Below are 18186 nucleotides of genomic sequence, written 5' to 3' on the forward strand. Positions count from 1 at the left end.
GGCCTTCACAGAGCCCTGACCTCAACCCTACTGAACACCTTTGTGATGAATTGGCACTGACTGTGCACCAGGCCTAGTGGAAAGCCTTCCCAGAGGAGTGGAGGTTATTGGTATGGTCAGGTGTTCACAATCCGTTGGCCATATAGTGTATAAACAGTTCTGTTCACCAGGTTCTCTTTTTTCTCTCTCTTGAAGTTAAAACACAGCTTGTCTTGTTACCAAGAAAGCCCATATTCCTCTGTCCTGAAAACACTGGCAGAGATGGAAAACTTACTGACCGTTATAAAGCGCTGACACACAAGACACCTTCCATAAATGTTAAATATATGTTAAATAATGTTAAATAATGTTAAATATATTAAAAAAATGTTAAATAATGTTAAATATAAACCTGCTATTTGAATTACACGTGGGACTATGCTCAGGGCTAATGTTCAATCAACACCTTCTCAACAATGCTGTCATATAACATTATTTAACACAAAGGCATGAGGAGCTAATTTTGTGCATTAATACAGACTATGGAAAATAAGAGAGTACTTGAATCCCTGGCAGGGGCAACGTAATGTAGCTACAGTCTTTATCCTCTCCTGATAATGTCTCAGGTGTTGAAGCATGCCATGTTTGTGCCCACAACAACATGTTTGGCTAAGATTTCTGCTCTGCGCTGTTGCATTTTCTTGTCACATGTAACTAATCATTGTGCTAGCATTAGAGTTATATAACACTGTGCTGCACTGTATTTTATTCTGTTTAGTCATTGTTTCCACATCCCTTCATATTTATGATTATAAAAAAATAGTGTCTAGCATCTGCTAATTAATATGTGTATTAAAAATAGTTCCAACAGCCAGACCACATCCTTGGTGCAAGTATGTATTGCAGCAGGTAGGGAGTGGGAGGCAGAAAAGAGTAGCGCAGGCCACAGGTTCGGGGTTACTTTGTGCCACTAAGGGTTACATGAACCAGATGGAGCATGTTACTTTTAAACAACATTAAATTTTAAATTTAAATTTAATTTAAATTTAAAAAAAAAATTTATGTTCTTTGGCGGAATTCAGTAGGAAGTTAAATTTTTCTTTCTCTGCTTGTTGGAAACCTGGTGACCATTTATATTAAATGCTTACTGAACCTGTTTTTGTACCAGGCAACTGTGAATGTAAAAGCCTGAGAACCTAAACTGCTTGTCCTAGGTGCCTGTACTAGCAATTTGTCCACAATCCCCCTTTAATGTAAGAGAAGACTGAGGCACTAATATGAGGAGATTGAGAAGCTAAATTAAACAAATGAACTGCACAACCTTAGATTCTGCTTATGAACTTAAGAACAGGTGTAATGTTATATAAATCACCAAATCGAACTATTATAGCAATGGAAAAATGACACTGAAAAACATATTTTGTAGTTCTTAAAAGCACAGTACTGTTCCGTGAGAAATTATTTTTAACATATCAGGCAGCATTTTACTCAGGAACTGGCCCTGTGCATGAGCATAAACATTTATTCAGAGAAGAGGAAATGGTGCTGGGGAGATAACGCAGGACACATCCCCCACTGACAGTCTGTTATACCAAATATCCAGTCTTCACAATTACTGAAAACACACACAAGACACATGCTGGATATAGCTGGACAGGCCAGCATATTTTTATTTGCTTTCCCATGACACACTCGTCACCAGGTTTGTAATGGCTTAGGGTGGACAGAGAGGCCTGGACAGAGAATGACTGCCCTTTCAAAACACCCAAACAAAGAAAAAGGCTCTATCAGCAGCTTATTGGTTGCCAAGCCTAATCCAGGCTGCATGGGCAAAGCTCTTTCAGGTCAGTCACTGGCTGGTGATGTTATCCTCTGTGAACGGAGCTGCTGGATTTTTAAGCTTGAAGAGGTGCTTTTGTTAAGAATGAAACTTCAGGCACTGAATTGGAGCACACACAGTTAATCAAGAGACTACACAGCTTTCAGTCATCAAAGAAATTGTGGGTTGAAGTGGGAGCTTTAAGAGAGACTGATGGCGATGGAAACTATGGAGCTTTGTGATGAGGCCAAAGAATGTTTAGTTCCTGAAACTGGACTCATTACTTCCTGGGTGATTTTATAGCATCCATGGTCCATGTGAGAAAGACATTTGTAGAGGCAAAATGGTTTTGTACATATGAAAGCCTTCCAAATAACCAAACCATATACAGAGATAGTATTTTGTTTTAAAAAAAAATAAGTAGTGTAGAGCACTCATGGAAAGGAAATATCAGCGAACACATATTCTCACCTGTAGGATGGTCTGAGTGGAAACTTGGATGAGCTGGACAGACTGGACACAGAGCATGCAACATAGGAACAGAGAAAAATCTAAGAGTAAGGTACACAGGGGCAAGACACATGGCTTGAAGGTGTTTAAAAGAAATGAGTGAGGGAGATGAAGTAGAAGGAAAGTGTGTAGTTTTATTAGATAAGGATTGTAGCACACACACACACACACACACACAAAATTTGTCTTACAATACTTGTGAGAACCTTCCATTGCCATAATTATTAATGGAGATGATTAATGCTGTGCCTACAACTAAATCTAACCCTAAACTTAAGCTCAGCAATAAAAATGTTTTAGTTTTTAAATAAAAACTGCAATTTAAAAAAAATAAAAAGCAGTTTTCCTCATGGGGGCATGCCAAAAATCCCATTAAGGCCAAAACCATCAGAAATTCCTATCCTTGTGGGTACATTCGGTCCTACCCAAGACATAAAAACATGCCCTCTGTTACAGTAGTCACCTCATCATAATGTATTAATGTATTTAAATCTCTAAATGATGTGTGTGATGCTATGCTGATAAAAGATAAAATATAAACCACAGAAAAGTTACTCAGTTTTATATATTAGCATTATTTTTGGCAGACACTGGTGTTCCTAACATTCACATGCATGTCCTTTTTCACATCACCCATTTATATAAGGCTAGTTTCTCAAAAAATAAATAAATAAATATATGTGCATATGTTAATATGCACATTCATTCATTAATTCATTCATTCTTACACTGAACTACTCTATTGACCATGGCCCTTTACACACCTTTCAGGCCTCCATTGTCTCAGTCATCCATCTATCCTTAAATTATAATTGAGCTCCAAGCCAGACAACATCTGAGGTAGTGCGTATTTATTGTGTGGGTGTGACAGAAGGAAGACGGATCACTTCTACTCATTCTTATTCTTCACAGCTATTCTTTCACACAGAGCATCAGTGTGCACTGGGACTGACATCACCACAATGGCTGTAGCGGCTGTAACCCTGCTACTCATGAGAAATGTCAGGTTTAGTCACTGTGGACATGTGTGTCAGTGAGAGATTATATTATCAGGCTCCTGTGACATGTTGGCATTTCTAAAATGGATACGATGGGTACGGGAGATGCAGAGACCAAAATATTCAAATTCAAATGATGGTAGTAGGATCATTTTTTTTGTTTATGGTGACAACTATTCCCTTGATGATCTGACTGTGAAGAGCACACAATCTCTGATAACACAGGGGAATTCCATTTATTTTTCAAAACTTAATTCGACATAAACGTACAATTACGGCATAGTTCAACAATTACGCCGAGAGTTTTGAATTATAATGGTTCTTTCTGGGAAATTTACTATGTGATTTCTTTGCACTATGTGATACAAACCAGGTCAAAGATAGCAAAGCTACATGTGTGTTTGTGGGTAATGAGTGCATGAGGCTCCACTGTAGGCTAAATCTATTTACACATAAACTGTAAATGAAAGATAATATTACTGCTTCCACTCTCTGTGTTGATTGGCCCCAGCTATAGGCTACTATAACACCACAAAAATCTATCGTTGCTTTATTGGAGGTTGTACTAGTACTAGTTCATACAAAAATATGTTGTAAAACCTTATTAGAAAACTTACCAACATAAAACTCACAGTCTCTAAGGCACTACACAATGTTTTTAAAACCATTACATATAATAACTATCTATGAAGTTGTTTATATGTACATAGATGTATGTATATATTCAGTCATCCCTTACTAAACAGTCAAATGAATTTCACATGAAATTTCCACATTTTATTTCATACTTTTTTCACATGTAGTGCATGTCATTTTTTTTTCACAATTTGTTTATTTTCATGTTACTTCTTCTCATATATATACAGTACTGTGCAAAAGTCTTAGGCACCCTATTTTTTTAGTACAAACTTCGTTATAGATTTTTATTTTATGACTTCTACATTATTGATTCAGTACAAAAACTTTTTAGATTTCCAAACATTAATTTTCCAGCACAAAATTAAATGTTACAGAAAAATGTTTGTATGTCAGTAAAGAGAGCAGCATATTACATAAGAGACACTTTTCAGACAGAAAACATAATGAAGGCTGCTGGGTTTTGCTGCAAAAATAAAAAGCAAGTGTGACAGTCAAAGTCTCCAGAAGAACTGTGGCTGCTTCTGCAAGATGCTCAGTAACACTTACAGCTCATTTCCTTATAAAACTGCACACACTGTACCTGAGACTAAGATTTTTTTTTTAAGCAAAGGGTCGTCACACCAAATACTGACTTTGTTTCATTTATTACTGTTTACTGCTCTTTATAGCTGTTTTTTTTTAACATTTAACATTTAATTTCATTATTTTTGAAGGCATCTTTGCTCTACAGCATTTCTTTGCATGTGCCTAAGACTTTTGCACAGTAATGTGTGTGTGTGTAAACACATTATTAATTTTCACATGTGGTTTTTATGCGATAAGTTACTTCTGCATGTTAATTTTTTACATTTTATTTAAAGTTGGCTTCTTTTTTTTTAAAGATTTCCTCTTTTTAGGTGCCTTGTAGGACATGTAGGACATGTGGGTTTTTCAGATATGGTTTTCTCATATGAATAATTCTTTTGTGATCACATATAATTCATACAATTGTACATGGATTTACTTGAAATCATACTGGATGTTCAATTTCAGGTGAAAAGCACCAACACATTTTTTCAGTCGATCACATCTTAATCACATAATCAAATGTGACCAAAAAAAATTATCACTTGTAAAATGTATGTGATTTTTTTTTCTGTATGGGTCTGCAGTGCTTTATACTGGTCAGGGTTGTGGTGGATCTGGCAACACTGGGCGTGAGTTGGGAATACATCCTGCAGCTGATGCTGGTCCATCACAATCACATAGGTATATTTAGCAAATATATTATAATATATATATATATATATTATATTAATATTAAAATATATTATAATATATATTTTAGATATTTTACAAAAGCCCACTGAGACCACAGAGCACACAAAAGCAAGCTGTGAGGCACAATTTTTTGTTACTGCATTATGGACATTAGTGACTTTTATGCAGGGATTGAGCAAGGTGGTAAGTCTCTTCCATACTTTTTCTTCTTTTCTCGCCCATTAAAAAGTTAAAAGCTGTCTGAATACCAAGTCCATCATTTGTTATCTGTATTTCCAAGATTGATGTCCTAACCCAAAGATCTCAGCTAGCTAAAAATCCTATTACAGTGTTATAGCTCCTCAAAACCTAAATATTATCTCTGTGGTCCAACCTACTAAAATTTTGTTTACCTGATGCATTTTACTAATTACAGTTTGAACAAAGTTTATGAGTCATGAGCAAAAAAGAGCTAGCTATTTTTATAAAATCTGAAATCCTTCATTCTTGGTTGAAATGAAGGTCACAGTCATAGTCTCTCACCTTTTGGTCGCTGGTGTGTTGTTGTCTTTCCTGGAGCCTGAGGGCGACAGCAGAGTGGTGCTCTTCTTTGGTAGGACATTGCCATTGTGGACTGTGGGTTTCAATGGCAGTGCTGCAATCATTGGCCTGGCTGTGAGATAAAAGGACAAAAAGGAGGGAAGACATTAGATTTTCCCAAAGCCCACAAAGCAGAGATTAAAAAACACTGTCCGGTAATCAATATTAAAATGAATAATAGATGAACATATGACCTGCACAGTGTAACACAGTGGCATTACAGAATAAACTATGCAGATTGAATACAAATGGGACTTTAATAAAGGCAACTTATTCTTCAAAACTATGGGTCCTGTTAATTATTACCAGGAATATTTATTTATAATTTATTATACACCATGTGTGCAGTTCAGATGTCCTTTGTTCCGGTTTAGTTTCATTAGAGTACACCTATAGTGTAACTGCTGAAAGCAGAGATGAAGAGAGAGGAAACTTTATTTATATTACCCTATGAACCAAACCTATTAAAAATTCATCTCTGCAGATTTGCTGAAGCTTTTCATGTTTCTTTCTTGGTTACTGAGAATGTAAGCAGCAAATTTCAGAGAAACACTACAGAAAGTGATGAAAGAGATACCAAGAGAAAGAGACAGGCAGGAAAAGAGAAAGAGAAGAATCAGAAAACCTGAAGGTAGGCAGTCACAACTGACTTCATGAACACTTCGCATAGGCACAAAGAGAACAGAGGAAATGTAGGCGCTTCAATCCATGATGGCTAAAACAGAAGTGTGTCTGTCAGTGCAGGATGGGGGAAGTTGTTTTGCTCAGACTGAAAGTTGGCAGAGCCAGCTCTTATAGCTATGTCTAATTAAAAAGTGCCTGACATCAAAAGTGTGCCGCTTTGATTCAGATCAAAAGTTACCCCAATTATCGTCTACCCCACTGCTGTGTAGACGACAAGTGATATTAGAAATGCATGCTCAGGATTATTATACACAATAAATGATGCAGTGCATCAATAATATTTCTCAAAGTTTTACAGTTTCTTTCAGCCATCAAACCTCCATTTTCAGTGGACATGCACACTGCTGTTCTGTAATAAATAACACAACCTGCCTACATGCTTGATTTGGCATCACTGCTCCCTGCAGTGGGAGATTTACTTATCCCTGATTCGTTTTAAAATGAAAGAGGAGTCTGAAATCTAAAGGTAACAGTATGGGAATTGAAGGGCTCTGGGCTACTGCTTAGAAGATTGTGAGTTTAATTCCCAGCACCGCTGCCACTGTTGGGTCCTTGAGCAAGACCCTTACCCCTCTACTGATCAATTACATCCTGTAAGTTCCTTTGGATAAAAGCATCAGCATTTTTCTTTTTGATGAATATACCAGTCAAACTAGCAAATATGGCAAGAAGGTGATGAGAAACAAAAAGACTAGAGCAAAAGGGAAAATTGGACTTTGATTCTGCCTATATCATCATATCATCATGACACCTCTACTTAAAAATATATATATTTCACCAAAATGATGTGGAAATGTTTTAATTTACTTTTTAATCTTGTCTAATTTAATTTGTCTAATTTTAATCTTGTCTAGTTTAATCTTCCTGCAAAGATTGCATTGTTAAGGAGTCAGTTTAACATTAACACAGTAGTAACAGGACTGACTGGATTAATCAGCTATTATTATTATTATAATTATAATTATTCAGCACCAATGTAAGATGAAACAGAGCTCATTTGAGTGAAGAGACGATAATGTTTAAATGCTATGGATGACATTTTTCACTTTTAGGACTAAAATGCTAGAACTTTACTTGTGTTTGAAATGCATGCAGTATAGAAACATATTTCAGGTCAGGAAAGCTGTAGTTTTCATTACTTCATATAGTACAAAATGTTAAAACTTTGACCATGTGAAGGGTTTTCAGAGGCTGCCACACATTTATAAATGAGTATATAAATACACAGCAAAAATCTGACAAATTGTGCAGCATTTCTCTATAACCATATGGAAGTCAATCAGGTGGCAATAACTGATGTATACTCACATGGGTTTTAAACCTGAAAGCATAATATGTTGATACAGTCATGCTTCTGTGTGAGTGTTTATGTAACAGTGTGTGTATGTGTGTTTGTTACCTTTGGTTGGTCCCTTCCTGCTCAGCATGGCCTGTTGCTCCTCTGAGATGTTGAGTCTCCTCACCACGTCAGCTAGCGCTGACTTGAGCAGCTGAATCTCATCTTCCTGCATCTGAACACGCTGCTCCAGGGATGCAAGTCGGTCTGTCACCTCCATGCTGCTTGTCGCTGAGGCACTGTCATCTACAACACACACACACACACACACACACACAAATCAACAAATACCAAATGCAGTAATAAACAGTTTATAAGCAAGTAATATGTAGTTTATTAATTAAAGATTTATGACTAATAAATTATCAATTAAAGGAAAATTATTGTATAAAGTTAAAAATATTTCTCAATATATTTTAAACTGTATTAATATTAATGTATCAGTAATGTAGTAGTACCTAATAAAACTTGCATTATAACAGAAATTTCTTTATTTAATGCAATTTTATTTTTAATCTATTATTTTTAACTTAGACCAGCAGACCTCAACACTAGTCCTAGGGCCTCTGCACATGCACATGATACAGTTTCTAGCTTTTTCTTTTCCAAACACTTCTCAATATGTTAATAATAAGTATAATAATAACTGAGGAACCTTTTTAAATATTTGTTTTCAAATTTCTTAATTAATGCATTTATGAGGTTTATTATAGATTTAGAAGAAATCTTTAATTAGCACACTGCAGTATTTGCTTATAAATAGTTTATTACATAAATGTATTTCATGTATATGGGAGACATACAAATATCCTGGTACACATCTGGACAACAGACTGGACAGGAAATGATAATAGGACAAGAGACTGGACAGGAAATGACAGTGCAGACTCTATTTCTTGAGGAGGCTCGGGTCTTTTAATGTATGCAGCACAATGCTACACATGTTCTCTATCAGTCAGTTCTGTCCAGCACCATCTATTATGAAGGAGTGCACTGAGGGAGTGGCATTAAGGCAGGTGATGCCAGCAGCCTGAACAAACTGATCAGGAAAGCCGGACAGGTCCTTGGGACCAACCTGGACTCCCTGAAACTGATTGCTGCTGCTTATCCTGGACAATGCTTCCACCCCATTCATGACTATCTAACCAGTTAACCAAGCACCTTCAGCTCCAGACTAATCCAGCCATGCTGCAGCAATGAGCAGTACAAGAGGTCCTTCACACCTGCTTCCATCAGGTTCTAAAACTCACCACCAGGTGTTGTCTATGACTGTAGACACCATCCTCCATACAACTGACTCAAGAACAACACCAGGATAAAAACTTTGTACTTTACCTCAATACCTCAGATTGTCTACATTTATTCATTTATTCATTAACTCATTGTCACTTTATTACCTGGCCAATTTAGTTCACTTGACACTTAATTCCTGTACCTACCTTACTTAGATAAGTGTGTCTTGTTAGTATTTGGTGTCTGTAATGTCTGTAATTGTCTGCTGCTGTGACAAAGCAATTTCCCTCAGGGATCAATGAAGCACTCTATCTATCTATCTATCTATCTATCTAGCTATCTATCTATCTATCTATCTATCTATGCAAAGAAGTGAAGGCCAGGTCCATAATATGATGTGTTTTCAACATTATCTGCCACAAATGCCTCACAACCATTAGACTGACATTTACATTTACACATGGCTTTTAGGTTTTAAACATTTTTCACATTTAGTGCATGTATTTTCATTTCCATATGTCATTTTTTCAGATGATTCATTCATTTTCACATGGCACTTTTTCATATATAGGGCATATGATTTTGTTTTTTCACATGTGATATCTTGTGTGATTTATTTTTATATGTTAATTTTTCCACATGTAGGGCATGTGGTTTCATTTTTCAGATGTGAATTTCTCACAAAAATAATGCTTTTTCAGGTGTGATCGCATTTTTTACATGATGTCACATGTGTTTACTTGTGTTTACATGTGCATTTTCAGGGCATAATGCTGAAATGTACCTGCACATGGTTCGCTCACATAATCACATTTGAATAACTTATGATCACAATTGAAATGTATGTGATTTTCCATAAGACAAATGGCCATAAGAGAAATACTTCTTTGTTTAGTAGATCATTCTGATGAAAACCATGTGCGGACCAGCAAACAGCAGAAATACCCAGCTGGAGATGTTTTGAGATGCCTCCCCCTCATTCCACACAAATCCTTGGCTGTGTCATATTACTGTATACTCTCTCTCCCTCTCTCTCTCTCTCTCTCTCTCTCTCACACACACACACACACACACACACACACATGCACACACACAAGAACATAAGCATCATGAAACATTGATAAACACCAGCTCTCTTTGAGACAATAATGTCTTCATTAATTATGCAAAAGGAGGAAGCAGCTGCTAAGGTAGTAAGGTAATAAAAATAATAGTTTTAAACAATACCATGTTATGAACATTGATTAATGGTGATGGTGAGAGAACTGTGTTAGTAAGATTGGATGAAGGTAAATGTATGATTGTCCTAATAAAACCGAATATTTAATCAATATTTTACACAGTTAATTATATGCACAGTATTTGTTTAATGTTGGTCCAGCTGTAGAAACCAATACAAGGCTCTATACCGCTATAAGCATCTGTTTTAAAATGTCGTAACAAAGAAAACATTGCTGAAGTTTGAAAGAAAATTTACCTGATTGTCAGATTGTGTTTGGCGAAATCTTAAAATCCATTGAAAACTGAAGAATGTATCATTATACCATTATATTTATTAAATGCTAAGAAGTAAAAGAATTTTGCTCCACACTCTAATAATATGTACACATATGTACCATTTATAAAAGTTACTTTAAAAAAAGACATTAATGAATATACTTTAGTATAATAATAAACTTATAATAATAATAATTCATAGATGAAAAATGATGTAGATGAAAATGGTTGAATTATCAATCCATATATGGTAAAAATCTCTAGCAATCCCATTCCATTAACTAAATTAAATGTATTTCACAAATAAAAACAGTGGATAGTGATTAAGTTTCCTATCCCAATTCATCTGCATATTTATAAGCCTGCCTCACACACACAAATCCCATTTAATGGCCTCCAGCCACTTCACTTAAAAATTCAGCTGCTGTCGCTACATTAACAATTAGAGTGATTACTGTGCAGTAATGATTAATGATTAATTCCTTACAAGAGACATGCTTCACCCTGTTAGATACGATAACACAACATTTTCATCAAAAGTGCCTATAATGTTAGACAAAGTCAAAACCTCCAATGTACATTTTTTGGAATATTGGCCATATTATCTTTAAAAAGACAGAAAATTGACCATCTTCAAGGTTAATTTGTGGTGACTGGAACAGTTTGTAATTTGCCTTCATGCCTTCATTAAAATGGCTCATTATCATGATTGTAGAAAATGTGCAGTCTGTTCTCAGTAGGAAAACATAGCGTGTATTATAATGATATGATAAAAGTGCCGAATAAAATAATATTATGATCAGTGAAGCTGCCGTTAATCTGTCCAGGACATCTTAAGATTAGCAATAGTCTTTTTGTACAGTGGTATTTAGTGAATTTGTTCAATTCCGTGGATTTCTGAGTAAGCTAAAAGAAAAGTAGTGCATATCTGTAAAACAACAACAACAACAGAGATTTGCAATAATGTTTCATAAAATTATCATGATAGAAATATGAACATCCAGCACTACAACCTCAACTTAAACATTTGTTATGTTGTGTACAAGACACATTTTCACGATAAATGCTAGGGACATTTCTCAAGTGTTCATATATGTTTTTAATTCTAAGACAAGCAGCCGTGAATGCTAATACATGTCTCTGTGAGTAATGCCAAACAAAGTGGTGACCAGAGAATTACATCTAATTTTCTCAACAGAAAAGATTAAATGCAATGGCTCCAATATTTGCTGCACCCTTATTCCTAGTATGTGTTTGATGATGAGCTTTGGTTTAACTTTTGTTTCCATGGAAAAGGCTGAATGTATCTCCTTTAACTAGTCTCCACTCTGCTCCATTCCGCTTGCACACTTTCTCTGAAAGCACACCACAATTACATTTCAATTTTATGCTAAAAGAAAGGGATGCACAATTAAACACATACTTAATGATATCCTTCATAAAACACAAATGCCTTCCATAAAATGATCTCAACCAATAATCATGGCCAGAATTAATTAGGAAATCTATTTGACTACATTAAAAAAACATTTAAGGGTAAAATTAGGAGAAATCCATCATGATTGCTTGCTTTAAAAAAAAAAAAAAAAAAAGCAATTTTCATCATTTTACAGAAGACACCCAGATTGGCAAACATCCATATCCTGTGAAAACACACTGCATTTGCCCTATTTCTCTTTCTATCACTTCCATTGATTTCATTTTAAAGCCTTGATTCATATTAAGATCCACTCATTGCAGAACAGCTGATGTACTTATCTTATGTATTTTCACCTCAGTCTAGTCAGGGTAGGAACTGAAACATTAACTCTCATGCACTGATACACAGTGTATGAATATTTTGCATTCATTTTAAATCAGCCAAGGCAATGAGTTCACTCAATGCACAGACTGACTGCTCTTCATCTCTGTCTTGACTTCAGAACATGCACTATGCATGTGATTACCACTGATTGCTATTATATCCAGCGTCACTGTGCAGACAGTTGAAAGGAAGGGATGCACAAAAATGTTGGTGGATTATCAAAGCAAAATCAATCCCTTTAAAGTCTCCCTCTTAGTGCACTGAACTCATTAATAAAACATCTTTAGTCTCTGTTAGCAGAGACCGGCTGTCCTCCCTGACTCAATCCCGACACTCTGAGCTCCCGATGCAAAATCACTCAAGAGCAGCCTGATGAGGAGATTTGAAAGGATTAGAACAGCAAGTGTCTTCATAATTCTAGGCCTTAAAGCTTTTTCTGCTCTTATGAGGTAAAATCCAGAGTGTTCAATGTTACTGGGCCAGTAGGATTATTGATGTGTAGTGCTCTCCTGTCCTTGCTTGGCAAGCAATTAGACAGAAAGACAGATAGAAACTAGAGGTGTAACAATACACGAAATTAAAATTTGATATGATACAGTGGTGTCTCAACACACTACATTTTTGATACAGCAGAAATAAACATTGTCTGAATATGTGCCTTAGGTTTCCATTTTCAATTGATTAAAACATTCAACATTATAAAAGTACAATAATTGAAATTTAATAATGGCTGTTCGCATGATCCATTCAGACTCTTGGCGGTATATAATAAAATGTGTGCATTACAATGTAACAAAAGGAAACACGGCTTAGCTTTCACTGGTGTGACTCAGAAGACTCACATTGTTGTTGTTCTTGCACTAATACACTAGTATGCTAGCATATTGGCTCATGAAATACAGCATGCTTAAAAGAAGCCCCCCCCCCCCCCCCCCCACCCCAAAAAAAACCCTGTAGCCTTTATTGAGTCGAGATTACGAGGAAAAACTGTTTATCGCACCTCATGTATTATAAGCGGGCTTTATGACAAATAGTCTACTTTATTATGCAGTCTTTTGAATATATTGTTTGATATGCAGATGTATTGAATCAAGAGCCTCGTATAAAAAAAACTGCATAATATGCTGTATAATTGCACCCATAGTGATAGAGTAGATATATAGACAGATATATATGTAAAGAATATGTGAAGTAGAATAAACATGAAGTACAATAAATGATTTGAATCTAAATTAATATACAATATAATATATATATATATATATATATATATATATATATATATATATAAACACTATAATTAATAAATAATCTGCACAGTAAAGTAAATCCATTGTTGAGAGCACTGAAAGCATTCATACAATCCTATTTTTGTTCAACAGAAATAAAAACGCACGTTAAATTCTTTGGAATTTAACATGCGCGAATCATGCTTCAATCAATAAGCCGGCACTTACACATGAACCCTCCATGCAGAGAGAGGGAGTGGAGGGGAGAGCATAGGTCTATGTTCTATAAATGGATTACAACAGCTTGTTTTCTCCCCACACCTTGTTGTTTTCACAACCCGGGGTCACAGATACAAGGTCAGTGATTGTCTTGAAGCAGTGCCATCAGCCGGAAATGAACCTGCTGTCTTGAGGTGTCAATGATTCAGGTGTAATTACTTCAGTCATGTGATGGAGCACATTATAAAACCAATCATCTAATCTAATCTAAACTCTACCTAAAAGAAGAACAAGCAAATCACTGGATTTGATAAATAAAAAAAATAACACACAGGAAACTAGCATGGAGCCAAAAGCAGCTGAGAAATCATTAAAGAGACTTCACATGTGACCTCTCAGGAAGAAGAGGAGGAAGGGAGGAGGAGGGATGAAAAAAGTGGATGAAGAGGAACAAACGGCTCCCAAGGGACAGGAACATGTCCTCGAACAACCTGAGATCAGCAACGTGCCTCAACTGTCAGCTTATTAATGTGGCACACCCTTCTATGCCTGCTTTACTCTAGGTTTGTATTTAATAGTTTTTAGTGTTAAACACTAAAAATGGTTTAGGCGCTACAAGGCAGTACCAGTGCATCGCCATGCCTTGCTGCTGCTCTTAGATTAATGGCACAACTGTGCTGTGAAGCTTCTTTTTCCTCACACAGGAGACAGAGGAGCTGCGAGACGATTATAGGGATACTGAGCCAATCCCACTCGCTGGTTATCCTTAAGCTCCAAGTGTTGATTTTGCTCCCTCTGATGTGTGGCCATGTAAGGGCTGTTGTCAGGGGCCGAGTGGGTTGTTTAGCATCTACACAGCATGATGTCTACAGAAGCTATGAAGCAATTCACTGATGAATTCACTGAAGTAAGTGCAAGAAAGAGCTTGAGGAAAATAGCTATAGGCATGCATAACATACTGTATAAATCTTATTTGGAGGATATGTATATTTCTGCAAATTCTTGCTATATTTTTTTTTGTTCCAAAGCTATGATTTAGTACCTCTTTTGTCATTTCCTGAAGAAACAGAAAGCCCAAAGCTCATGCCCATAGGTGTGCATTAAGTAATGAATAAAACTAAATAATCAACAATGTGGTGGTATTATGTGGCCCATTTCTACCGAAGTTGAGGTTGACAGCATCTTCCCATAACAGCATGTCTCAAAATATTTTATTACTCAGCAATTTGCCAGTTATTATATATTTTTTAAATTAAAGAAATGTCCATGAAACAAGATAGTTCCTGTTATAACTTATGTTATAGCAGCTGTAAACAATCATTCCCTCAGCAACCTCTCTTTTTTCTGTCTCTATAAATTAGATAGAAGGAAAAAAAGCTTGCCATGTTAACGAAAAAAAGGAAAGCACATAGTCCTCGGTCCTCATGACTCTCTTATAGCGTAAAACGTACTGACTATTACAAAGTGATGCTACCTGAGATTCCTTCCATAAATGTTCTCCTTACAGAAAGCTATACTATATCAACAACTATGCAGCTTCTTACATATCTGTCAACTTCTTTCTTAAAAGTTCACACTCAACAGTCTGACCTGACCTGTGCCCATAGAAATGAGAGGGAGAAACAGACCTGGCAATGCCACGCTGTGGTAGAGGAACAAGGCTAGCTCACACTCTCCTGGAGAACGACAGTAACAGACGAGATGCCAAACACATGAGGTGAGGAAATGAGGTCAGTTTGCTGGAGCAAGATGCAGAGCACTCGGAAAAGGAAACATGGATCATAGCAGTAACTAATGGCTTGTTCTGCTTTCTTGCCTCAGACACAAAGCTCTTTTCAGCTTCAGCATTAGGGTGAGAGTCCAGATTCGCTTACACACACACACACACACACACACACACACATACAGACAAAAGGTCACTGAGTACAAACAGCTGGCCACACTGCACTGTACAATGGGTAGATGCATGGTGTATAACAAATAATCGTGTTGTTCTAAGTATGACATAAAGGAGGTTAAAGAAAGTGCGAAGAGGAAGAAGCGTTAGGATGCTGGATGTTACAAAGGGCTTGTAATATGTCACTATTCACTGTGCACTGCTGTGAACACCTCAGTCGCCTAATGGTATATTATACCAGAGGATTATACCACAGTGCTTCTGAATTCTCAATTCTGATTGGTCAGAAGGTGTTGATTAGTTTTTTATAACAGCACAGCTCTGACAATAGAGCCAGCTACTGTATAACAAGTAAAGCAAATACTTTTAGACTGATGCTCTTGTTCCAATACATTATTGTTTCTGTAGTAACAGCAGGAACAGCAGTAACAACAGGAATTCACAGGAATGTGTGGTGTGGTGGACGCTCCACATAATCTAAGACTAATAATAAACAGATAAAAAAAGTTGTTATCTAACAAAGAAAAATGTATCACTGATATGGTGGAGTTTTCTGTAAGGAGACATTTATCTAATATTTATGGAAGGAGTCTTGATCAGTACCTTTTCCACCATGAGAGGACAGAGGACTCTGTCAAGCTGTGTTTTTTGTCTTATTAAGAGAGAAAGAAAATGAGAGAGACTGTTGTGGGAACGACTGTTTATAGCAGCTATAACATAACTATAAACTGATTAAAGTGTGATTCTTTCTTTAATGAGTTAGAAAGTAATTAAAATTTGCCATAGCACACCACCCCATTGTTGAGTACTGTCCAAGAAAACAGCACGTATCCTCATGTTTATGGTAATATTAACTTTGGCCAAATATACAGAAAGACAGATTCTATTCTATTGTATTCTATATTAGAGCCTCACAAGTCTAACACCGACCGTGTTTCAAAACTGAGAAGGTTTAGCTGAATTGCAAAACTTTATAATATATCCATATAATCACCAAGCCAAGCTGATTCTGCATCATTTAAGGCAATTTAAGCTCAGTCCAGTAGATCTTTTCTTTAGTCTTCTGAAACACTAAAGCAAACAATGACACAGAGGGAAAAAACAATCAAATAGTTACAATCTAATCTGCATGACACAAGTCCTTTTGTTGAAAGTCATGGTCAAAATACAGTCGAAACAATTTGGATTATCCTGTCTGCCTGACAGTGTCAAAAAAGAATCCTTTGTTCTGGCAAATCTTATAGTGGATTAAGGGAGTGGAATATCCCCTAACAGCCTGGAGAGCCAAAACACAACAAAACAACAAAAAAAACTACCTCTTTATTGAGATTCTTCATAATAGCGCACAAGATTCAGTAACAAAAACATAGCCCTTTGTCTCTAGCTTGTGCTTAGAGCCTGCCATGATTGTGTGTGTGTGTGTGTGTGTGTGTGTGTGTGTAATTTTTAAAGTAGGTCATCTTGTATATCTTCATAAATGTCAGAGAATCAATTGAATCAACTATCAGTAATGTACAAACTGGATGAAGCACAGCAAAAGCAAGTGGACAATGCAGACTTGACAAGACGGAGAGGGAGAGAGAGAGAGAGAGAGAGAGAGAGAGAGATCGCTTGACGAAGAAAGCCTTTTGTGGTGTTCTCAAATAAAAGATGTGTTTAAAACTGTTATCAGTAGAGTACAAAGCGAGAGGAGCTCAAGAGTAAAAGGCAACATTTTATCTTTACTGGTGCACAGCACTATAAATGACAGCGCAGCAGGAACAAGTAAATCAAGGTGGGCCTTGAAATGAATAAGCAGCATGTGATTTATTATTTTCCTAATAGCATTTTTTAAGGAAATCCTCTGACTTGGTTCTGGCATGAATAATGAAAAGAAAAAGATATGTGCTGTAAAGTGTGTTTGCTTGCTTGTAGTGAGTCTGAGAAGAAAAACTTAGCTCACAGCTTTGAGAAATCATGGTCTCTGGTTAAACAGAGCACATTTTAGTAATGTTTAGTGCCTCCTCCAGCTCATGTTGGTCTGCTTGGCTCAGTGATTTGAGCAGGACTTCAATCCTACTCCTGCTGCATGTGTGGTTATTAATGAATTTAGGGGCAGCTGATAGTGAGACTTCAGCTTCAGAGCCAAGAACGTTCTTCTAGTAGCACCGGTCAGACGACAAGGAAAATTTTAAAGAAAATAAACAATCATGGCAGATGTTTAAATAGTAGATTTTTAATGTATTTTTTATCACACTCTGTAATGTGTTAACGTATTTTCACAGAAATATTCAGCTGTGGTGTAAAAGAGAGTTTTCTCTAAGACCTTGGATGCCATAGAATCTGAAATGTTTTCACATTGAAACTCGCCATCTTGGGGAACCTTGGCAGACAGGAAGACAAATACATTAGACAGATTAACATCCAAATTATGGTCCAAGGTGTAGGATATTAGTTGATTGGGAGGCTATCTTTAAGATATAAATTTTAAGCTATAAGCTACATTTGTTTGATGGTCACCAGA

The 18186-nt window shown here is 36.3% G+C and overlaps 1 protein-coding gene across 8 annotated transcripts in view; it reads right to left on the bottom strand.

The window, feature by feature from the left end:
* The window catches only part of eml1 (EMAP like 1), a 53061-nt gene that overhangs the window by 19690 nt on the left and 15185 nt on the right, over nucleotides 1-18186 (bottom strand). For 4 of the 8 annotated variants that reach the window (XM_053237509.1, XM_026933849.3, XM_026933850.3 and 1 more), the window contains exons 2-4: nucleotides 7868-8050; nucleotides 5728-5857; nucleotides 2270-2311 (exon numbers count right to left, since the gene is read on the bottom strand). In XM_053237509.1, coding sequence (XP_053093484.1) covers nucleotides 2270-2311; nucleotides 5728-5857; nucleotides 7868-8050 — 355 coding nt within the window. Of the gene's footprint in view, nucleotides 1-2269; nucleotides 2312-5727; nucleotides 5858-7867; nucleotides 8051-15414; nucleotides 15614-18186 lie in introns of those variants that run through there. The other 4 variants (XM_026933851.3, XM_053237511.1, XM_026933852.3 and 1 more) reach the window with 2 other exon arrangements.

Source organism: Pangasianodon hypophthalmus, chromosome 10 (assembly GCF_027358585.1).
Source record: "Pangasianodon hypophthalmus isolate fPanHyp1 chromosome 10, fPanHyp1.pri, whole genome shotgun sequence".
Lineage (NCBI taxonomy): Eukaryota > Metazoa > Chordata > Actinopteri > Siluriformes > Pangasiidae > Pangasianodon > Pangasianodon hypophthalmus.